The sequence below is a fragment of the Oryctolagus cuniculus genome, chromosome 6, assembly GCF_964237555.1.
Source record: "Oryctolagus cuniculus chromosome 6, mOryCun1.1, whole genome shotgun sequence".
Taxonomy (NCBI): domain Eukaryota; kingdom Metazoa; phylum Chordata; class Mammalia; order Lagomorpha; family Leporidae; genus Oryctolagus; species Oryctolagus cuniculus.
In genome coordinates, this window is record NC_091437.1 from 20,829,301 (window position 1) to 20,853,378 (window position 24,078).

The 24,078-nt window shown below is 51.7% G+C and overlaps 1 protein-coding gene across 3 annotated transcripts in view; it reads left to right on the top strand.

Moving 5' to 3' along the window:
- The first annotated feature begins 6,777 nt into the window (after window positions 1-6,777).
- SLC22A4 (solute carrier family 22 (organic cation/zwitterion transporter), member 4) overlaps window positions 6,778-24,078 on the top strand; it is a 56,860-nt gene continuing 39,559 nt past the window's right edge. For 2 of the 3 annotated variants that reach the window (XM_017340987.3, XM_051843296.2), the window contains exons 1-3: window positions 6,778-7,520; window positions 20,675-20,778; window positions 21,862-22,016. In XM_017340987.3, coding sequence (XP_017196476.2) covers window positions 7,128-7,520; window positions 20,675-20,778; window positions 21,862-22,016 — 652 coding nt within the window. In that variant the 5' untranslated portion in view covers window positions 6,778-7,127. 3 annotated transcript variants of the gene reach the window in all.

Below are 24,078 nucleotides of genomic sequence, written 5' to 3' on the forward strand. Positions count from 1 at the left end.
TTGTGCTGCTCTGGGAGTTCAGCTTCATCACCCTCTCCTCCAGACTCCTCCAGTCTTCCTTGACCCTCCAAGGAAGTTAAAACAGAATGGAATCTTTCCTTCTGCTTCTCCAGGTTATGAACTTTATTATGCCCTGCCCTGCCATCTTCCCCAAGAGCCAAAGAAAGGGCTACCTGCTACAGTAGCACCCCCTCCTCAGCCAAGCACCCATCCCCTCCAGCAGGTTACTAGGCTGGCCCTGGACTGTGGAAGCTGAGTTGGAGCAGGGCTTTGGTCACTTACAACAGGACATGCAGAAGCCTATGCCAGGGGCGTCGACAGTCTCTTTGCCCACCTGATGAGCTCCTTGCCTGGCATCTACCTCCAGGGTTCCCTGCCATCCTCTGCACAGTCCACTGCTGTTCTGAACAGGTCCTTCTACCCTGTGACATCTCTCCCTGCGGCATGGAACAGTGGAAACTGGGCTATGTAAAGGGGACCCCTGAAGCTTTGGGGAATGAATGTGGATGAGGTTGGGAGACACAGTACCTAATCACCAATTCTTGTATGCAGGAACCCATCAGCTCGCCTGCTTGATTTGCTCCTGGAATTGGGTCATGATCTCTGCTAAATGGGCCATTCCAGCTGCTCAACAGGTACCAAGTGGCTCCTAGAACCAATGGGAGACAGCCTGGAGCAGTCCCCTGCCAGCCCCCAGGGCACTGTGCTCGCTTGCTAGCTCTCTGGTATGTCCCTAGAAACCAGATCCAGAAGGAATTCTAGAACTGGAGCCCTCACCTTATGGACAGAAATAGACTGCACTATGTTAGATAAATGGCATGATCATATCCCCAGCATGCAATAGCATCATTTTCAACCGGTAGACATCTTACCCGCGGGAACATTTGACAATGTTTGGAGACAATTTTTTATTATCACAGCTGGGAGAGTGTATACCAGAGCCCAGTGAATAGAGGCCAGAGACTGCTAAACATATTAAAATGCACAGGACAGTCCTCCATGATTAAAAAAAAGTCCAAACTTCTGTCCCAAAGTTGCAGTAGTGAGAAGATTGAGAAAGCCTAATTATAACACAATACATGAGAAAATGGTTATTATAAAGATAGTGGAGTTGACTACTAGCTTTTACTGAGGGCTGTAGAAGCCTTGGGGGAAAAACACAACACCTTAAGTCAGCCACTTAAATCAAGGCAGCTGTGAAACCAGGGGGCCTCCATAGCAGCTTTGAAAGAGACTTAGCTCCTGTAGTCACAGGGTAGACTATACTGAAGAGCATGCCCAGGATTGAATTAGAAGGGTAGGAGGCTGGCGCCGCGGCTCACTGGGCTAATCCTCCACCTTGCGGCACTGGCATACCGGGTTCTAGTCCCGGTCGGGGCGCCGGATTCTGTCCCAGTTGCCTCTCTTCCAGGCCAGCTCTCTGCTATGGCCAGGGAGTGCAGTGGAGGATGTCCCGAGTACTTGGGCCCTGCACCCCATGGGAGACCAGGAGAAGTACCTGGCTCCTGGCTTCGGATCAGCGCGGTGCGCCGGCTGCGGCACACCAGCCGTGGCGGCCATTGGACGGTGAACCAACGGCAAAAGGAAGACCTTTCTCTCTCTCTCTCTCTCTCTCTCTCTCTCTCTCTCTCTCTCTTTCTCTCACTGTCCACTCGCCTGTCAAAAAAAAAAAAAAAAAAAAGGAAGGAGAGTCCCAGAAAAGGCTGAATACACAGCACAAAGCCATGCCCCTGATAGGAAGTGTCTGGAAACTTGGAACACAGAGTAAAGACATGTGGGTAGATTAAGGCGAGAATTTTGAATTTCTGGATGCCCCTGAACCTTGAAGGTCAGCAGAAACCGCTGTTTCCCCCCTTGCTGTAGGAGAAAAACCTCTCCGTCCTGGAGTCCCTGCCAGATTCCTCCTGAGGGAAGAGACCTCAAAAATGATGTTTTTTTTTCCACCAGTAGCTAGGGTTAGGTCTCAGCACAGCCTAAGTGGGGAAACACAGTTCCTGACCTGCAGAAGATGAGCAAGCACACATTACAGGTCCTGTGTCCTGGCAGGAGCATGGGTAACCTGTGTGAGAATTTATGACCCTTGGCACACTCTTTTATTACTCAGTGATTAGTATCCAAGCAAAGATACATACAGCTCTCTTCATCTGCTTCTCAGATAGCTCTTGGAAATTTGGATACAGTTACTGCTTAAGGAATGAGGTGGAGAGGCCATGACTTTCTTGGAAGAGTACTGAAGGAGTGAGAAGCTCAAGGGGATGAGAGGATTGGACTGTAGTTACCAGTCAGCATGCATGCCTGGAAGATCTACCCCCGTACTTTTACAGTCTTCAGGAAGTCCAGAGCACCCCTCCTTCACTAGGGCAACACAAAGTGCGAAGGGAAAGGACCCCTAGTGTCCCCAGGGATGGGAGGCTTCTAGAATAGCAGACACCAGGTGGGAATACTTAATCCTTAAAGTGGACGTCATCACCACAAAACCAAAGTGGCAGTCAGAGTGCTAAGTTCTATAGTTGGCCCACGGCAGTGGCTAATAGAACACTCCCAATGGCTAGTAGAACACTCCTGGTGTTTCCAGGAGTTAAATAGATTGGTAGGTGACCAAGTGTTACTCTGACAATACAACAACTGCGCTGCCAAAATCAGAATCTAGACTATGGAAGGCAAATGACAGCTGCTGCAATGGAAAATAGTATTTCCTTAAACTTCTCGGATCTGGGCCAGTTCTCAGGGACTTCAGGGAAGGCAAACTCTCTTTCTAGAAGAACCTTCCAGTGCTACCAAGAGTATACATGTTAATTATTTCCCCAGTCTTTCCCCATTAATGATCTGTGGCTTTTTACCAGAGTAAGTCTGGCTGGGAAAAGGAAAAGAACCAGACCTCTGGAGGGCTGTTGGGCACAGTGCGTGAGCTGGTGTCAACTCCAGCTGATGGAAAACACTACTATGGGCCCCCAGTCAAACCAGTGGCTCATAAAAGCCCGGGGATAAATGGAGTTCCTGTGCAAACTGGTCCAGTGAGTCTGAAGATCCACACTGGAGAGTTTACCTTGTCTCTAGGTGAATAACTGGCATAGACGCACTCAGCAGGTGGCAGGACCCCGACATTTACTATCTGTGCTATTTAGAGGTGTTTTGGTAGGAAAGGCCAAACGGAGAAGGCCCTGATACTTCCATCTTGCTGAGCAGTAAGTGCAGAGATTATCCTAACATCAAAGACTTTTTTTTAAAAAAATGTATTTATTTATTTATTTGAAAGTCAGAATTACACAGAGAGAGGAGAGGCAGAGAGAGAGAGAGGTCTTCCATCCGATGGGTCACTCCCCAGTCGGCCGCAATGGCCGGAGCTGAGCCAATCCAAAGCCAGGAGCCAGGAGCTTCTTCCAGGTCTTCCATGTGGGTGCAGGGGCCCAAGGACTCAGGCCATCTTCCACTGGTATCCCAGGCCATAAATAGCAGAGAGCTGGATGGGAAGTGGAGCAGCCAGGTCATGAACCGGGGCCCATCTGGGATGCTGGTGCTTCAGGCCGGGGCGTTAACCTGCTGTGCCACAGCGCTGGCCCCGGCTTTCTTTTCAATATCCTCCCTAAGGTGGATTGATTTGGTTTAAATGACCTCTTCAAAACCCATTTTGAGTCTTCACTGCCACTGTGACAGTGTTGGGAGGTAATAAGCCCTTTAAAAGGAGTTAGGTCCCAGGGCTCTGCCCTCCTGCACGCCCCATGCTGGATAAATTCACTGTGGAAGTGGCCGTGTTTTAGAAGCAGAATCTGCACGCATGCCTTCATGGGACGGTGCCCTCTGCCTCATCACAACACCGAGAGCAAGCCCTTGTCACATGGCAGCACCTTGAGGTCAGATTCTTGGCCTCCAGCACTGTGAGAAGTGAATGTCTCTTCTTTATACATTGTACAGTTTGTCATATTCTGCTAAAATAGTGGAAAATAGACTAAGGATCAAAAGCTGTTTGCTTTTAGTGACAATAACAGCACTCTATACTCAGTCTCTTGCTCCTGGACTATGTCAGTTCTCCTGCTCTGTGTCACAATCAAGTATCTAATGACTCTGGCTATCTTCATATTCCATGGGACATCATGCTAGCACAGAGCATGTATGACATAATGCTGATCTGACTAGTGAATGAGAATAAGCAAATACTCTCCATGGCCTGGGAAGACACTTGCAAGCCAGAGGATGGGAGATAAAAAGTATAAAGATTCAGGCCCGTCCATGTTGATGAAGTATTTTCTTACCTTTTAGTTCTAGAATAAGTTTAATGAACATAAAAGTAGGCAAACTAGTAGAATGAATTCCTAGAACCACTATCATGGCTAATCTTTTCTGTATCCCTACACACTTTTTTTTCCCATCCCATATTATTTCAAAACAAATTGATGACATTATCAGGAACATACTAGTTATGCCCTGTAATGTAAAGGCAAGTGGTGTCCCATACCACACAGTGCTTGATGATTCTTACTCTGGGCCATCTCTTGGCTGTCTTGGAAGGCTCCCCATTTCAAGTGAAGCCCAGAGCAAGAAAGAGCTCTACAGTGGGCCCAAATGTAGTGCAAACTCCCTTGCCATTTGCACCATTGGTCTATGGTGAACAGAGATGCTGGCGAGAGGGTCTGACTAGCCCTAGTAATAGAGCTGTAGTGCACATCTCCAAGGCAAGACCATCATCTGCAGCAGAGAGATATTCGACTTTTGAAAAGCAGCTATTGGGCCTTAATAAAACCTGAGGGCCTGTCAATGGGACATCAAAGTTTTATGCAACCAGAGGTGCCCAGTACGATCTGGGTATTGTCAATTTCTATCAGGTCATCAGCAATGTGTCTCACATAATAGAAATGGAACACTCAGGATCAGGACTAATCAGATCAACGGTGTACACATAAGTCAATTACAGTTGGCTCAGCCAATAACGGCCAAGGTTCACCTCCCTTGGCTATACCAACACTTCTCTGTCAGTTCAAACCTATGGCCACATGGAGTGGGTCTCTAACCAACTGACGGAGGGAAAGGGTACTCAGCTCTGACTCACCGATGGTGAGCTTGCTATGTTCATCCTAAACAAACAAACAAACAAACACAAAAAATCCTCCCAGTGGGCTGAGCTGCAAGCAGTGCACCTTGTTCATTTACCACGTATGGAGGGTGAGCCATGTTCAGGGTGTGGGTTTCTGTGCAGTGATGAGCAATGGCAAACCTCTCAGTCAAGTGGTACCTGTTCAGCTTGAACATATGTGCAACCCGGAAGTTCAGAGGAGTTAACCAAGAGAGACAGGACCAGGAAACAAACACTTTCTCATTCTGGATGGCTCTTTAGAAGGGCCCACTCAAAGCAGTGGAGACTGAGACAAAGCTTAGGTAAGTGACAAGAGCAAGGCACTTGCTTCCAGTGCAAATGTGAGAGGGTGCCAAGAAGTCTAGGCATCTGGATCATGTTTTAGTGCAACATTTTTAAGAATCATAATTCATGCAAAAATTCTTAATGAGCACAATATTGAGATTTTAAATAAAGACAGGATCGATGGTGCTTATTTGTCCTGTAGCTTCAGTAGGGCCCCTTGGCTTAGCACGGGTATCGGTCAACGACCAGCTCACTTTCATAGTCATGTGTTGAGTTCACCCCCTTCCCTCACCACTACTCAAAATAAACTGCCTCACACAAGTTCTTGGCTCAAGCTTTGCTTTATTATATGGGGTAGGGAGTGGAGGGATGAATCACTAGCTAACTGAGACAATGACCATGAGATGCCATTCAAAGAAGGTACTTATGAAAGTAAAGAGAATCTGTTAGTAGTTTACTGGATTAATAGGCATGAATCCGAGCTGTTCTGGCACATCGGCGTCCCAGGCAGCAGGAAGCTAGTTTAAGAGGCGGGGTCAGACTGTTAGGTACAGATAGGTCCCTCTGCTTTTTTATGGGATATGGGGTTCTGGAGAAACAGCTTCCCCAGTGGAGATCTCCAAAGTCATGTGCTCGTCAGCGCCAGTCTCACCTGCCTCGGGCCCCTGGCAGGCGCACACACACACAGATCCGTCTTGGACCTGGGCCTGAGCGGTGGGGAAAAGGGTGGGACTGGGGCTAGGGGCTGCGGTCTGCCAGCTCCAGGCGCCAAGTGGGATGTTCTCCTCCTCCCTCTGTTCCTGGACCGGGGACAGGCCCTTCTGCCAACCGAAAGCTGCCAGTCCAAGACGGCTTTGGCAACCTGCCCCAACCAAGAGCCCTGGGGCCATGGGGAGAACCAAGGCACCAAAAACGGAAGCCGGGCGCGGTGGCGGCAGCGCCTCCACCACTGCGCTCTGGCCTGCCCGGGCTCGGTGCTGAAATCTCTGAGCCCCACGAGGGCCTCGGGCCGATCCCGGGGGCGAGCCAGTAGCACCGGTCCCTGCCTGCCTTCTGCCTGGGACCCATCCCGGACACAGTGTGACCTTACTTATCCCTTCCAGGCTCTGGGCCCGTGTCCTCTTTCCAAGGAGAGGCTCCGGGCTGTCCCGAGGCCTCCCTCCCGTGATCGGGCGCAGAGCAAGCGCCCGGTTAGCAGCACCTAGTGCCCGCGCCTTGACGGGGAGCCCAAAGCGAGGAGTTTCCCGGGAGCCTGGGACTCTGCTGCCGCCGTCCGCGCCCCGCGGACTTAAACTAGGGACCTGGACAGCGCAGGGACCCCTGCCGGAGGCTAGGCCTGGGAGGCCTCTCGGAGACCTAGCACTCCTGCTCCGGCTCCTCCCTTTCGCCCGCCCTCCCACGTGGGGCCGGGGACTGTAAAGTGCGCACTCCGGCACTCTCCCGGGACGACGGAGTGCGGGGAGCAGAGCTTCCTCCTCCTCCTCTAGCAGGCGGCAAGGCTGAGCCCGGCCTGGAGCCCCGCCCAGGCGGGCCCCGCCGCCTCCCGCCGCCTCCCTCCGCCGCGCGCGGCGAACAGGGAGGTGTGGTCCTGTGCGCATCCAGCGCTGCGCCGAGCCCCGCGGAGCGTTTGCTTCGGACGGTGCCCAGCCGTGCTCCTCGCTTTCCTGAGGTCGTCCCGTCTTCTCCCGGAGCGGTGTGCCTTTGGGGGACAACCCCGGCCCGAGGACGCTCTGTCACCCTTGTTCCAAGCTGTAGCAGAGCAGCCGCTGGAAGAATGCGGGACTACGACGAGGTGACCGCGTTTCTGGGCGAGTGGGGGCCCTTCCAGCGCCTCATCTTCTTCCTGCTCAGCGCCAGCATCATCCCAAACGGCTTCAATGGGATGTCAGTGGTGTTCCTGGCGGGGACCCCCGAGCACCGCTGCCGGGTGCCGGAGTCGGCGAACCTGAGCAGCGCGTGGCGCAACCACAGTGTCCCGCTGCGGCTTCAGGACGGCCGCGAGGTGCCCCACAGCTGCCGGCGCTACCGGCTCGCCGCCATCGCCAACTTCTCGGCGCTGGGGCTGGAGCCCGGGCGCGACGTGGACCTGGAGCAGCTGGAGCAGGAGAGCTGCTTGGATGGCTGGGAGTACAGCCAGGACGTGTACCTGTCCACCATCGTGACCGAGGTGGGTGCCGCGCCGGCCGCCGGGCCAAGGGTGCAGAGGCCCGGGGTCCCGGGATCATCAGGTCCCCAGAGAATCCGCTGCAGTGCCTGAGGTCAGCGCGCCCTCGCCATCACACCTGCCTGGGGTGTGCTTCTAGGGACAGGTGCAGTCCGAGAGAGAGCAGCAGGACGCATTCCCAGGTGGTTTATGTCTAGTATGGGCGTGATGGAGAGGGGAACGGTGTCACCAACTGTTCTTTTCCTCTGAGTTTCACAACAAACGGTGTTATTTCCTAAGAGTCTACATGCTGTTCTGGGAGGCCCAGTCCCAGGCTGCCCCAGATTGGCAGCGTGAGTCACCTTCCTGCCAGGGCTGGGAGGAGGCTTGTGAGGGACTCTGCTGAGCCCTGGTGCCCTGGGACACTGACCCGGCTTTCTGCAGAAGCAGGGTGCCTCCTGATGCTGGCTGCATGCAAAGAACTGGAGGAGGCACAGCCCTGGCCCCAAGGCTCCCACAGAGAGACTCTCTGAGTACTGGCCCACCTGGGGACAGGGGCTCCTGTTTGTGCCACCAGCCCCTCCGTGTCCTGAGTCAGTTGGGTGGCAGCTTTCTAAGTTTCGGGAATCAGGACGTACATACAGGTCTCCTCCCCACTCCTGGTGAAGGCCAGCAGATGCTGGGCAGGGCACACACAGGGTCCAGTTCCTGTTCTGGATCAGATGGATGGGATTCCTTTGCTTCTGGCCCCTCCTCAGCCCTGTGTTTCTCTCGAGAAAAACCCATGAGTGGTGTTGGCTAATCCTTTATCCCTTCTCCCCAGTGGACACTTTGTGTCTGGCCTGCTGCAAGGCCCTGAGGTATAGACATCTGGGATGTGGGGCCTGCACTCAGAGCTCACCTGTCCAGGAGTACAATGACTATAAGGCTACATCAACCCTGGTTAGCAATGGACTTCTGGAGTCCAAATTCAAATCCTCCTTTGTGTGCTGTGTGACCCAGAATGTACAAACCACCCTCTCTGTGGAATAACAAGGTGAGGAAATACTCTAAGAAGGGATGAAAAATGTGAGCTGAGTCTGGAAATATGGTAGGATCCATCCAGTCACAGAACATGGATACTTATTTTTTTAAAGAGTTATCTAACTTATTTATTGAAAGGTATAGTTACAGAAAGGCAGCGAGAGAGAAGAGTCTTCCATCTGCTGGTTCACTCGCCCATTGGCCGCATCAGCTGGAGCTGCGCCAGTCCGAAGCCAGGAGCCAGGAGGTTCTTCTGGATCTCCCACATGGGTGCAGGGGCCCAAGGACTTGGGCCATTTTCTACTGCATTTCCAGGCCATAGCAGAGAGCTGGATCACAAGTGGAACAGCCAAGACTCAAACCGGCACCCATATGGGATGTGGGCACTGCAGGTGGTGGCTTTACCCGCTCCACCACAGTGCCGGCCCACACATTTCTTTCAATAGCTGGAGAACTCTAGAAATGGACTTCTCCTAGGTCGAGGTGGTTGGAGCTTGGGGGATGCCAGGTGAATTCCCTACAGGCCAGTTTACTGTGGGCCACATAGGTACCGTGAGATGTTGACTTTGTTCTGAGGTCAGTGAGGAAATAGTGCGGTCAGATTTGTGTCTTTCAAGGGAGTTTATTGTAGCTGCTGTGAAAACCAACAAGACCAGTGAGGAAGTTTGGGAGTTCCTGCTGCAACAGAATGGTGGCAGTCAGCAATGGCAGCTGTGGGGTCTCTAGCCCGTGGGCTGCCTTAGATGGCCCCAGCAATAGCACCATGCCTACTTTGGTGGCTGTTCTACTCTGGCTTTGATCTCCTAAGTGGAGGCTCTGGGTGCTTGCCCACTCCTAGTTGGGTGGCAGCTAAGTCAGGGGCCCAGCTCATCCCATGTCACTTCCTGCAAGAGTTGCTGCACCTGTAGGGGAGGCAGGACCCACCGGCTGCAGCCTTCTCTGAGAGCTGGGCAGACCTCTCTGCTTTCCACTTCTCTGCTGGTTTGGTTGACTTGTGGGTATGAGAACGCGTAGCTTCTGGCCTCCGTGTCCTTAGCTACACCTATTGTGATCCTTTCACACGCCCAGGCACCAGGATTCGGTTTCTTCAGCAGCCTTTCCCTTCCTTGCTTCCTTTATTTAGGGGTAGGGGTAAAATAAAGGGCAAGTGAGCGCCGGTGGTTGGGAGGAGGAGCGAGGAAAGCAAACCTCAAGGTGAGTCAGATGGGTGAACAGGATGGCACCCAGAGGGCGGTGCACAAGGAGTTCTGAAATCACACTTGCTGGAGGGCCAGTTTTGACGGCACTGCCCGCTGTCTGGCTGACTTCAAGCAGTTAGCACTGCTCAAAGCCTGTTTCCTTATCTGTGAAGTGTGGATACAAACACATGAAATGATGCCCAACATCATAATCATTAGGGAAATGCAAATCAAAACCGCAATGAGATACTGCCTCCCACATGGCCATGAGGATGGCTACTGCCAACAGCAACAGAAAGATAGGAAGGAAGGGAGGGAGGGAGAGTGAGGAATAACTAGCCTGGGTGAGGAGATGAAGGAGCTGGAACCATTGCTGGTGGGGATGTAAAATGGTGCAGCCGCTGTAGAAAGCAATTTGGCAGTCCCTCAAAAAAAAAAAAAAAAAAACAACTTCACTTCCAAAAGTTTCTTTAGAATTCATATTATGAAAAATGGCATGGATTTCAAAAGATTTTTGCACCAAAACAGTTATCTTTTAATTCCGCATTTCCATGACACTTTTGCCTTGTCTTCATATTTACAAAAGAATTGAAACAGAGTCTCAAAGAAATATTTGTGTCCTCATGTTCATGGTAGCATTAGTCATACTAACCAAGAAGTAAAAACAGCCCTGATGTCCATCTGTGGATGAATAAACAAAATGTGGTATCTACACACAATAGACTATTACTATTCAGTTTTTTAAAAGGTTTATTTATTTATTTGAAAGTCAGAGTTACACAGAGAGAGGAGAGGCAGAGAGTGAGAGAGAGGTCTTCCATCTGATGGTTCACTCCTTAATTGGCCACAACAGCAGGAGCTGTGCCGATCCGAAGCCAGGAGCCAGGGACTTGGGCCATCCTCTACTGTTATCCCAGGCCATAGCAGAGAGCTGGGTTGGAAGAGGAGCAGCCGGGACTAGAACTGGTGCCCATATGGGATGCCGGCGCTTCAGGCCAGTGCGTTAACCTGCTGCACCACAGTGCCGGCCCCTATTACTATTCAGTTTTAAAAAGGAAGGAAAGTTTGATACTTGCTGCGATGTGGTTGAAACTTGAAGCTGTTATGCTCAGCAAAATAACCCAATTACAAAAAGACAAATACTATTTGATTTCCCTTATGTGAGTTGGGAAGAGTGGTCATGCTCAAGGGCGCAGACACTCAATGCTGACTGTCAGAGGCTGAAGGAGTGCAAGAATGGGAGGCTGTTGTTTAGTGGATGCTGGGTTTTAGTTTTGTAAGATATTAGGCATATTGGAGATTGCACAATATCAATTCTGACCTGTGCATTTGAAACAGATCAAGTATTAATTTTATGTTGCATGTGTTTTCTCACAATTTAAAAAAATAAGGGTAGTAAATGTGCCCATCTCCTCTGAGTTGTTGGGAGAACTCAGTGAGTCCATACCCCAGGCTACATCACATGATGGCGGGCACAGAGTTGGACACCAACAAACGGGCTACTGGCCTTTGTCTCAAGAATGTCCGCTCTGCCCACTGTACACCATTAGGAAGCCTCGACCACCTTGAGTCCTGGTTATGGGAAACTGAGGTAGGCACTTCTGCGCTGATCCCTGCTTCTCCTAAGTGCAGATGCTGTGAAAGAGCTGTGTGTGCTAAGGACTAGACTTCTTGGTGGCCGCCAGTGGTCTGTGTTGCGTAGGCTTCCATACTGTGGATAGTTCTGTCCTCTTCTGCAAGTAGCTGCATCCTCCAGGAGCCCCACGGTGGAGCTTCCTGTGGCTACAGCCTTAAGCATTGTTGATGTGGATTCATTCCAGGAGAAGGAGCGCGGTGGGGGCAAGAGGCGCAGAGTCAGGATACAGACACGGAGAGTCAGGTGAAAGCGGGCCAGAGGTGAGCAGCTGGCAGACTCGTTTATTTCAGTTGGTGCAGCAGCTTATATAGCCAAGGCAGCTAATCTGGTCAAAGGGCAGTTTATGCCATAACCAATCAGAGCCTGTTGCCAGGCAGGCTCCTTTGCCAGGTGGGTTCTGAAGCCATTTCCTGAGTAACTGACACTCACTTGCCAGCGCCATCTTGGCACAGCCTTCTCATTCCACCACAAAGCATGGTAGGACCCAGGCTTTAACCCTGGAGATACTAGCCTGTGCCGTCTATCCAGGATCTGGGCCAGGGCTTGGACAGCAGCAGGCCACACTGATTCCCCACCCAAAGCCCCAAGGTGGGTCATATACATGGAAGAACAAAGAGGTCTCATCTCCTGCTAATAGGGAGCTTCTAGAAGGCATTGGGGACAGCAAGAAAGGGAATGAGGAGATGCACTAAGCCTGGCATATGGCTGGCCCCAGTGTGGGACTTCCTACAGGTATTCACAAGGATGGACCTTCTCCAGGGTCTAGGGGTCTCTAGCAAAGGGGGAAAGTTGAGTGACAAGCAGGTGGGCAGTGTTTCCTTTCCATCGGGTCTGTGGGCTGCTCTGGGACACTGCCGACTGGCATGGAGACTGCAGATTGGCTGTCAAGATGATGTTAATATTAACTGAATTGCTTGGCCAAGTCCACACTCAGACGTGCCCTTTGGCAGGCTCCAAAGGGGAAAGGTGGGGGTGGGGGACTCTATCTCCAGCCAGCACTAGAAAGACGTTTATTTGCAGACAATTCTTCAGAAAGCAGATTTTGCCAGAGAACAGTTGGAGGAGACTCAGGGGCTGCCCCTCGTACTGGCATGAATGTGCTTCCCTCTTTGTTTATCAGCTGCCTTGCCCCAGAATGTGTGCCTGTTGCCTCTCAGCTGTGTTTCTCTGACAACGGCTCAGGATCTCAGAATGTGCCTTTCTTTGTTCAGAGGTTGCTTTATCTGCACCTCCTGCCAAGTCTCTGGATAGACAGACTTTGCCCATCCCTCCTGGTGATCAGCAGGGCCATCAGAATCCCCGGTAGTGAGCTGACACAAACAAGGCATGGCAGACTGGGCAAGAGAAGCTGCAGGTACCTGGGGTCTCTGGAAGTACTGTAACCCCACACCCCCTGTCCTGGTTCATTTATATTTAAGGCTAAGGTAGCTGTCATGTAAAGCCCTGGTGTGCTTTTATTTTGTTTTGTTTTATTGTTGTCATTGATTTTTATTTAATTGTTTGAGAGGCTGAGAAGAGAGCTCCAGTCCTCTGGTTCATTTCCCAAAGACGCTCAACATCTGGGGCTTGGCCAAAGCCACGAGCCAGGAACTTGATCCTAGTCCCCCATGTGGGTGGTAGGAATCCATGAGCCATCACCACTGCCTCCTGGAGCGTGCATGAGCAGAAAGCGGAGTCAGGAGGTGGTGCCGGTAGTCAAACCGAGGTAATCTGAAGTGGAATGTGGACACCCACCATTTGATGTGTTTTTCTTTTAATATTTCTGTATTTCCTTGAAAGGCAGAGCTGTAGAGACAGAGGGAGAGAGACAAAGATTCTGATTCACTTTTTTATAAATGGAAATATGAGTAGAAGAGTTAAATGGCTAGAAAGATAACCCATATAATGGGAATAAATATTGACATATCTGATAAAGGATTTATATCCTGAATATAAAAAGGATGTATACAACTCGACCATGAAAAGACAGGCCTAGAGAAACACGGGTAAGATCACGTTCCCATTTTGAAGACGAGACATTTCTCAGAAGAGGAAAATACAAATCAGTAAGTACGTGGGAAGACACTTATACCTCCAAAATGTCAATAAGAGCCACTGCACAAACCTGCTCCCAGGGAAACAGCCTAAGTGGTTATTAGACACACGCGCACATCGAGAGCCTCTGGAGAGTTTCCTGCAGGCATAAAGCAAATGAAGATGCATTTCTTCAGGAGAGGCAACCACACAGGAACAAGAACACCGGGAGTTTGTGGCACCTGAATCACAACCCTTCCCTCCCTCCCCTTCCCCCTCCCCTGAACACAGAAAGATGCAAGCGCCACTCTAGGTGTGTGTGACCAAGCAGAGTTCTCTCTCTCCTGAACTCCCAGCCAAGGGATACAGTCAGTGTCTCACCAAGAGGGGCAACCAGCCCCCATCCCTGCTTCCCTGAGCTCTAAGTTACAGGCTGAAATCCCAGAGAGCGCAACTAGGAGATCGGGGCAACCCCGTCCTCTTCCCGGCACTGCTCCTGGGCTGGGGGCTGCTTCTGGGTGCCACAGGGTCACAGCAGCCGGGCCGTGATTGCACTGGCCCCAGCTCATTGGTCACGCCCGGGTTCCACATGAGGGGACACAAGACAGAGAGACTCCCATCCAGCGTGTTACTCATAAAGTTGGGGTGCCACCCGCAGAGAAACCGGCCCAGTGAGGAGGGGTGTCTGAAAGCTTTTCCTACAGGAACTAACTGTTCTTCAGAGTTTGTGCAAAGCCAGGCCTAAGATTGCTCTTGAAAACAATGGATGTTTCGGTGGTAAGCCCTGCGGAAAAGACTGTAGCTCTATGACAGCAAAAGCTAACCCGTGGAGCCGCTGTCTCACCAGAGAAGGAAAGCAGAGAGGGACAGCGAAGTTCAGACCTTTCGGCCTCAGAACCTCAAGGACCTCAGAAACAACTGCAAAGGGCTTCACATTCAGGTTGGAGCAGAATGTGGGACAACTCATGGCCCGGGGCATTGTCCGGAACAGCAAAGCACTCACTCAGCAATACCGGGGCCTAACAGCTGCATGTAATGCCAGCAGAGACAGACAGCTTAATAGAAAAACAGGGGGAGGGGGTGTCAGTATACAGAGTTTCCGTATTATCTAAAATGCCCAGTTTTAACAAAAAAAATACAAGATATGCAAAGAAATAGGAAATTATGAGCCACACACAGTGGGAAAATCAGGCAACAGAAACTGCCTGACTTACAGAGACTTAAAAAACAACTATTTAAATAAGTTCAAACAACTAAAAGTTGTCACAGTTAAAGGTAACAGAAAATATGAAAACATCTCATCAAATACAGAATACCAACAAAGTGATAGAAATTAGAAACATACAAAAAATCTGAATGGAAATGTTGCAGAGGCCGGCACTGCTGGCGCAGAAGGTTAAGCCTCTGCCTGCAGAGCTGGCTTCCCATATGGGCGCCAGTTCAAGTCCCAGCTGCTCCACTTCCAATGCAGCTCTCTGCTATGGCCTGAGAAAGCAGTGGAAGATGGCCTAAGTGTTTGGGCCCCTGCACCCATGTGGGAGACCTGGAAGAAGCTCCTGGCTCCTGGCTTCAGCCGGGTCCAGCCCCTGCTGTTGTGGCCATTTCGAGAGTGAACCAGCAGATGGAAAACCTCTCTCTCTTTCTCTCTCTCTCTCTATGTGTTTCTCTCTATGTGTAACTCTTTCAAATAAATAAATAAATCTAAAAAAAAAAAAAAAAAGAAATTCTGAAGTAAAAATCTGCAACAATTAAAATTAAAAAATTTACTAGAGGGCCTTAATGGGATACATGAACAGACAGAAGAAAGAATCACCAAATATGGAGATAGAGTATTGGAAATTATGCAACCCAAAGACCAGAGAAAGAAAGGAATGGAGAAAAGTTAAGGCCTCAGAGAAATGTGGTATACTCTTAAGGACATCAATATATGTATAACGGGAACATAAGAGAGAAGGCAAGAGAAAAATACACAAAGAAATAATGGTGGAAAACTTCCCAAATTTGATGACAAATGTTAAGTTACACTTCTTAGAAATGAACTCCAAGTAGAATAATCACAAAGAGATCCGCACCCATTACATCACAGCAAAACTGCTAGGAAGAGCCAAAGCAGCAGAAATATGACTTGTTACATACAAGGGAATTCCAAGAAGATTAACTTCTGAGGACAAAACGCAGTAAGCAAAAAGTGGAATCAACCAGATGTTTACCAGATGATGAATGGATAAACAAAATGTGACATATTCAGACACTTCAACCGCAGAAATGAATAAGCGTGGATTAACCTTGAAAATGCTGTGCTGATGAAAGAAGCCGGGCCCAAAAGCTTACCTACTGAATGCCCCATTTATATGAAGTGTCCAGAACAGGAAAACCATAGAGACACAAAGTCGGCTTGTGGACCCTGCGGGCTGAGGGAAAAAGAGAGTGGGCGTGAGTGCTAATGAGTGAGATTCTTTTCAGGGGTGAGAAAAATGTTCTGAAATTAGAGAAGGCTGAGGTTGCCAAACTCTGTGAATATAATAAAAAAAATACTGAATTTTACACTTTGCAAGAGTGAATTTTATAGTGTATAAATCTGTTACAAACAAAACAAGTTAAATAGCCAGGGTTTTTTGTTTTTGTTTTTATTTTGCTTTTGCAGGTGGTCTAGCTACAATCAATCTATAAATAAGGAGCTGGGGTAGATATAAGTTCTTCATGTATTGTTAACTAATTATTACTTCTTACTTCCCCCCTAGAATGAAGAATAAGCGGACCGTTGCTAATTTTTCATTCATAGTCATTTCTAAGATTAAAGTCTTTATAAAAGGATTTCATACTTTGTTGTAAGAAATGTCCTACTTTAGCCTGGCGCCATGGCTCTCTTGGCTAATCCTCCGCCTGTGGCGCCGGCACTCCGGGTTTTCGTCCCGGTCGGGGCACCGGTTCTGTCCCGGTTGCTCCTCTTCCAGGCCAGCTCTCTGCTGTGGCCAGAGAGTGCAGTGGAGGATGGCCCAAGTGCTTGGGCCCTGCACCCGCATGGGAGACCAGGAGGGAGCACCTGGCTCCTGCCTTCGGATCAGTGCAGTGCGCCTGCTGCAGCGCACCAGCCGCGGCGGCCATTCTCTAACTCTGCCTGTCAAAAAAATAAAAATAAAAATAAATGACCATGAAAAGAGTGCCTGTGTCTCGTGGCAACTTTGAGGTCCCCAGGGATAATACAAGATTCCCAGTAAGCACTCAATGGGGTTGTCAATCCTATGACTGTTACTGCTGAGATCATGAGAGGCACATCCTTGTATGCCAAGAGTGACCGCCCAACCTCCTATTGTTGTGTGACCTGAAGTTGGGTTTCTTCAAGCAAAGCTGAAGGCTTGGCTATTCCACTCTCTGTTCAGAGGTGGAGGGCAGGTTGGATTTTGGAAATGTTGGTGCTTGGCTTGAAAGCACAGCCCCTGGCATGATGCCAGTGAGTTCCTCACCAGGATATCCACCATTAGCCACTGAGCTGGCCATGTGCCTGCTGCAAGTGTGTGCATACGTGTGCCGGGACCCACTGGGGCAATTCTGTCCCATCAAACGAAAGCAACACTCTCACCGCATCTACAGGGAGTAGGCCCGGTCACTACGAACCACAGGGAGTTCTCTGAGCCCTGACTAGTGGGACCCCAGGACACACTCCTCGAGCCCCAGGGGGCTGTGAGAGGTAACGTCTGGCCTCCTCAACAACAGCCCATTGGAGGAAAGGGCTTCTATTTGGCCTGGCAGCTGGTTTACTGGACTCCAGCCCCAGGAACTCTAACTAAAACTTCATGGGCCTCCTATGCTGTGTTGCCAGCCCCCTCACAGCTCTCCAAAAAGCACTTTGGGCATAGTGACTCTCCTCAGAGGAGAACTGGGTCCCAGAGCCAACCATGACTGCCTTCCCCTGCTGGTTGCGAGCAGTGTCCCCTGGCAGAACCCTGCCTGGGCCTGCCCTTCGCTGAGCTACATGACGCTGGCAGGGCTCTTGGTCAAGGAAAGTGGGACCGACAGCCATGACTGCACAGACATCAGAGGGGAGAACCACGAGGAGCTGGCCCTCACTTTCCAAGCACAGTAATTCAAAACTCTGTGTCTGCTCCATTCCTCAAAGACCAGGCCTGACCCGCTGCCAGGGCCAGGTTCGTGGACACGCATCCAGTTCGGCACACACAGCCTTGCATTTGGCTTCAGTGCTCAGCTTCTCACATCTTGAAATTCCAAATAATTTTTGAACAAGGGCTCGTGTGTTTTCAGGGTGCGCTGGGCCTGCAAATTAGGAGCCGGTCCTGCCCCCATTGTTGCTCAAGTAATGCTCAGCTCCACACCTGCCAGCCTTCCTCTCTCCTTTCTGTCTGAATCCTCTCTCTCCTCCCCTAAGGCAAAATGCCGATACACACACACACACACACAAAACCAAAAAAGAAAAGAAAAGAAAAGAAAGAACGGAAGGAAGGAAGGAAGAAAGAAAGATTGCAGAAACCTCAAAGGAGAGCACATTACACAAAACACATGTCAAAAAGTGGGTGGAAAAAATGGAACTGAAAGATGTTTGTTTTGGTGCAAATAATTGGACTCCATGCAGTTTTTCCTAATACACATTTTCCCGTGGACTTCTGGAAGACCCTGGTGTCTGGAGTTTTTCTGCTCCACTGCAGATGGAATGGTGAAGGGTGCTGATGGATATGTCAGCTCTCCTACAAAGCTTGAGATTTTCTTGGCTCTGCCCAGAGTTGAGGCTGTGGTAGAGCCTTCTGCCTTGGTCCTGGGCTCACGTTCCTGGAAGAAGAACAGAGTATCCTATTCAAGAAGCTCATTTTGTCCTGCCTTTGGAGCTCATGTCCAAAGCAGGACAAGGGTAGGTTCTGAGGCCCACGCTGGCATCCAGCATGCCAGCTGACTTGCTAGGATTTCAGTCTCAGAGCTTCGATTCTGCAAAAATGGGTCACATTCCACATCATGAGGCATTGAGGCTTCAATCACACATCTCCCTTTGTGTCAGGGGCAGATCCTGAACTTTTCTAAAGCTTAGGCTGGTTATTTTTGGGGGTAGGTGGCCATTAATTCAGGCATATGTCCTGTGAGTTATTTATTTTAAATGCAGAGTTAGAGAGAAAGAGAGAGAATCTTCCATCTACTGATTAACTTCCCAAATAGCTCCAATAGCAGGGGCTGGGCTGGGCTGGGCTGGGCCAAAGCCAGGAGCCTAAAAAAGTCCATTCGAGTCTCCCACATGGGTGACAGGGGCCCAAATACTTGAGCCATCTTCTGCTGCTTTCCCAGGCACATTACCAGGGACCTGGGTTGGAAGTAGAGCAGCCAGGACTCAGACCAGCATTCATATGGGATGCTGGCATCACAGGTGGCAGCTTAACCGTCTGCACCCCAATACAGGCCCCTGTCTACCACTTCTGATCTGTGGGCTGGGAGAGCACGCGCATCTGGCTGTGTAATTTTTAGGGGATTCGTTCCCCTTTTCCCTGAAGCTCATTCAGGGACTCCAGGTGTCTCCGTTCATTTTCTGTGGCTTTAATAGTGAACACTGCAGACTGAGTGATTTATAAAGAATAAAGGTGTATTCAGTTTGTGATTCTGAACGTTGAGGCGTTCCAGGCAGGGTGGTTACCTCTGCTGAGGGCCCTCTTGCTTGGGGGTTGGGTTGGGGGCAGGGGGCTCTCAGCAGTGTCCCAAGGCCACACAGGCCATCCACGGGGAGACAGAGCTTGCTAACTGGAGTCCGTCCTCCTCGTCTCTTCTTACGAAGCCACACAGGGCCCTACTTGTGGCTTCATTCAACTGGAATCACCTCCCCATGGTCCCACCCACAAATATAGTCACTGGATTAAGTTTCTACCCTCATCCTACCTCACAATGGGGCTTGAATACCAGCAATAGTGCTGGCGGGGATAAGCCACAGCAGTGGGTGAAGCAGTCTCTCTCCAGCACCATCTCAGAGTCATCCTGGGACTGTGCCCAAGGGGCAGAGTGCCGCGTCCCAGCCATGGTTTTCCTTCTGCACAGCCGTGTTTGGGCGGCCATCTGCAGCCTGCATTGCGTGTGCACTGAGAGCAGCCGCAAGAATCTTGCTGTTGTCCCAGGACATTCTCCTAACCTCAGAGTGGCCTCTTTGGGGCAGGACGTGTGTAGAGCCTCTCAGGTCTCAGGACTCAGCAAGTCTGCTTCTCCGGGAAGAGCTCACGCCTCTGGGGACTTCTGAGAGCTGAGAGTCTGAACACTCAGAGCCGGGCTGGAACCCCGCCTGGCCCCTGGGCTCAGGGTCACCCCTGGCTTGGTTTCTGCAACCTTCCTCTCCTTCACTTCCCGTTTGCCCTGATTCCCTGTGTGTGTGTGTGTGTGTGTGTGTGTACCAGGGAGTGCGGGGTTTTCCGGAAAAGTCTGCTCAGAAAATAAAATCCCACAGCCCCTGGAACTGATGTGGTCTATGAATATGCCCGGATCTTAAATCCATGCTCTCGCCTCCCGCAGAGACAAATACTAGGTGGGGGCTAGTATTTGCTAGTATTATATATAGTATTTTATATATATAACACTGCATAGTATTATATATAGTATTATTGCACAGAACAGAGTTTATTTAGCGGTGAGGGCATAAACACACACGTGCGAGAGTGGGCTGCCCCACTGAGAAATACCCAACATGAGCGGGCCAAAGGGTTGCCCGTAATTGACAGAAAGAGAAAACTTCCTACAATGGAGAGGACCCCCTTGGAAAGAGCGCTCTTTTTATAAGGAAGGAGGCGGTACTCCAATTGGATAGACAAACGGGGCGTGGTCTTAGCATCCTTTCTGCACTGGCTTGCGATAAGTGCATCCTGGGAAGGTGGGCGGGTCAAACCGACGGTTAAAGAGACAGCATCTTTGCCGGGATACAGGAGTTCCGGCTTGCCAGAACTTTGACTAGTTACACCATAGCGGGATCATTCGCAGTTTTCAGCAAGGGAGAGGAAATGGTCACCCCTAGCCCAGGAGTCCGTGCCCACCACCTGCCCTCGTGCTTCTCAGACACCTCCGCTCCACGCGGGCGGCCTCGTCAGAAACCAGCGCCGCTGAGGGATGGCCCGTCACAGGCGGGGCCCCAGCTCGCTTCTTTCCCTGCAGCCTAAGCAGACCAGGGGCCTCACCCGCCCTTCAGAAGAGGAAGCTGCACCCCAGGGAGGGCAGGGATGGGCCGCAGGTCAGTCGCCGCAGTGCATGGCGGACTGGGAGTCCAGGCCTCCTCCCTGAGCCGGCCACTGCCCCTGGCATCTGGGCTGGGGCTGGCACGTGCGGCAGGGCCAGGCTCACCATGCCGTCTTCCCCGGCAGTGGAACCTGGTGTGCGAGGATGACTGGAAGACTCCACTCACCACCTCCCTGTTCTTCGTGGGTGTGCTTATCGGCTCCTTCGTGTCCGGCCAGCTGTCCGACAGGTAGGGATGTGGGAGGGTTGGGGGTGTAAGGAGGGCCCCTGATCAGTCACAGCCCGCCAGCAGCCGTCACCCGGAATCAGGCCTGACAGTGAGCACTCGCCGTTCACTCGCGGCTGCTGGGGGCTGCAGAGCTGCGCCACACGGGAGGCGGTGGCCCCTGCTGTTCCCTGGTGGCCAGAGCAGGAGGTGGGAGCCCAGTGACCGTGATGGGGAAGGCTTCCCAGAGCAGTGCCTGTCCCACGCCAGCTTTTGGGACCTCAAGCCAATGGGCTGACACCTGAGTTTGGAAAAAGGGGCAGGAGGGCGCTCGACTCACACCTGTGCTCCATTCCGGCCAGCTGCCACTACCGGCATGTGACTTAAACCCCCTGCCGTGTCACCAACAGCCATTGCTGGAAACATCTTCCCCTAGAAGTGTGGTTTCCAGTTCTGGTTATGCGTGACTCTCACTGCAATACCTAAACCACGTCCCCAACAAGCAAGAATCTCAGGAGGCAGACGCCCTCCATGGTCACTGGGGTTACATCCTCCTCAGCCCATTGGCTGAAAATACGGTAATTGACAATGCTTTGGATACACCTGGCCTACTGCAGTGCTAGCTTAGCCACATAGCGCACTGTGGAGCCGTAGAGCTTCCCCTGGTGAGGAAGGGGCAGACCGGGAGCTGCACCCCCTGCAACCAACATTAAGAAAGGCACTGTCCTGGGGATCTGTTGGTTCTGGGTTCACAGAATCCCCACATCACTGCTGCAAGAAGCATTGGCAGTCTGTGCTGTACCCACTTTCCAGAAACGTGCTGGCAGCTTCCTCCTGCGGCTCCAAAAGAGCGGACCTCCACCCGGCGCTTGCGCAGCTGCCCTGGGGTTTCAGGATGGCGTGCCTTTGCAGGGAGCTTAGAATCTCAAGGATGCCTCCCCACAGGCACGCTGCCTGGGACCTCGCCAAGGAGAGAGCTGGAGAAAATGTGTCGGAGCCCTGGAAACAGACAAGTGTGCAGCACTGCCTGACTCAGGGCCTCGAACCACGCCCAACTCACAGCCTTGCCACACCCTGCACTTCTCACGTTCTGTGTTCTGTCTCCAGGTTTGGCAGGAAGAACATTCTCTTCTTGACCATGGCCGTGCAGACTGGCTTCAGCTTCCTGCAGATTTTCTCCATCAGCTGGGAGATGTTCACCGTGCTGTTTCTCATCGTGGGAATGGGCCAGATCTCCAACTATGTGGTGGCCTTCATACTCGGTAGGACTGGCTTCCTCCAACCTTCTCAAAGGCTGGGGAGGAGGGCCCCCGCCATGTGCTTCTGGAGCTTGATCAGTTTCCAGTAGTGTGTGTTGGGGAGAGGCTGTACCCAGAGGCTCCTCCATCTAGTCACAGGCCTGGGGGCCCATGCAGTTACTCAGGGTGGGTGATGTGCCCAAGACACAGTTGGGAGAGCCACATGCCAGACAGGAGGAGTCTGGTAATGACCTGCCATGCTTGGGCAGATCTGGTCTCCCCCTGAGTCAGAGCTCACCCCCTTAGCTATCAGCTCTGCTGCAGGCAAGCCTCACTGCTCTGATAGCAGCCTTGTCTCTGACTGCAGCTGCCGGGACTATGGGGCAGGCTGCAGGAGGGAGAGTAGTCAGTGACAAGACCCTGAGAAGGCCCCCAGGACCTTCACCAGCTCTTTCTGGGAGAAACTGAGGTGAGCTCCAGGCAAGGTGATCAGAAGTGGAAGTCCCCCACTGCCCTCTGAGCCCACTGTAGGGGCAGGGGAGCACAGGGGGGATGAGGGGAGCATTTGATGGCGACTGCTGGCCTCTCTGGTGGGATCACACGGCCCAGTGGCTCCCTGCCACTGCAGGGCAGTTACTAACCGTGCCCCTGTGATGCAGGCTCACGTGTTCCCCTTGTCTCTAGCGTCTGGTCCTGGTTAGGTGGCTCGGTGTGCTTCTAGGAGTCTCATGACTCACTGGCCATGGAGATGCCACATTCACTTAGCTGATGACTTGACAATGACGTGCATACCCTCTGTCAGGTTGCCAGTCTGGCATTGTTCAAATTCCACTCTTTAATTAGGAGCGAAGATTCTTGCCCTGGGTCCAGCCTCAGTGTCTCCAGAGAGGGGAGGTGGGAAGGGCATGCCCAAGCCACACAATCCCCACAGCTGGCACGCGTTTCAGCAGACCTCAGCAAGAGGGGCCATGCTCATCCCTGCAGGGGGACAGAGGGAGCAGGGATTTCTGGAAGAAGGTCCTTATGTAGAGGGCACAGGGAGCTCCAGGCTGGGGGTGCAGGAAACTGGAAAGTGGAAGGACTTAGGACAGAAATTGCAACCTGCTGGCCACGGGAACAGAGCAAAGCGAACAGGCACGGCACAGCCCATTGTTCTTGTGTTCTGAGTCCCCAGACCCGATCTTTCTTACGGTGATCCTACTGGCGTGCAGCTCTGCTTGTGCTAGAGCCATCCCAGAGAGCACTGTGCCTGACGCCAGCAGGCCCAACCACAGGAGGACTGGAAGGAGCATCTGGAATGCCAGGGCGGAAAGTCACAGTGAGGCCCCAGAGCCCTGTTCCTGTGCCAGGCTGTGGCAGTGCCGGGCCCTGCAGAATGGCCAGTGTTAAGACCTGCCTCTCCAAAGGTGCAAGGTCCTTCTCTTTGGGGCCTCCCTGTTATGAGTGGGGGAAGCAAAGAGTGTGCACACAGGCCTCCTGCAAGTAAGGCCTGCTCCTCTGTCCCTGATACTACCATCCAACTCCTCTCTGCTCCCCATACAACTTGTGGTCCCATGTGCAGTGCTGAGGGTCACCATAGCCCAGATGTGAGAAGCCAGCTATCATTGGGCAGGTGCCCTGGGGACCTCCCTAGCTGTTGTTTTACTCCCTTGTGCTCTGTGGGAAACTGCTGACTTCTGTGTCCTGGCCTGAGACTTGTTGGGTTGGGTTCTGGGGTCTGAAAGTCTGAGAGTGTCACTGAAAACCATCTGGGAGTGGCCGTCTCCCCCTGTGCCAGACACAGGGCAAGAATAAGGTGGCTGCGGGCTTTCCTGAAGCACAGCAGCGGCCTCTAGTGGCTCAGGGCTAGCATAGCCAGATTTCAGGTTATCTTTAGCGTGCAGCCAACTGAGAGGTGGTGGCTGTGCTGAGCTCGGTTTGTCCCTTCAATTCTGCCCTTGGATCTGGGGAGGAAGGGGCCAGCAAGGCCCTTGGTGAGAATATCCTGTCTCAGGAGTCTTTAAGTGATTTTGGAAGGTCTGATTACTCCCATTCTCAAAGCGGTGCAAGAATGGGTCCCCTCCTTGGGCCACTTTTTAAAATTAAT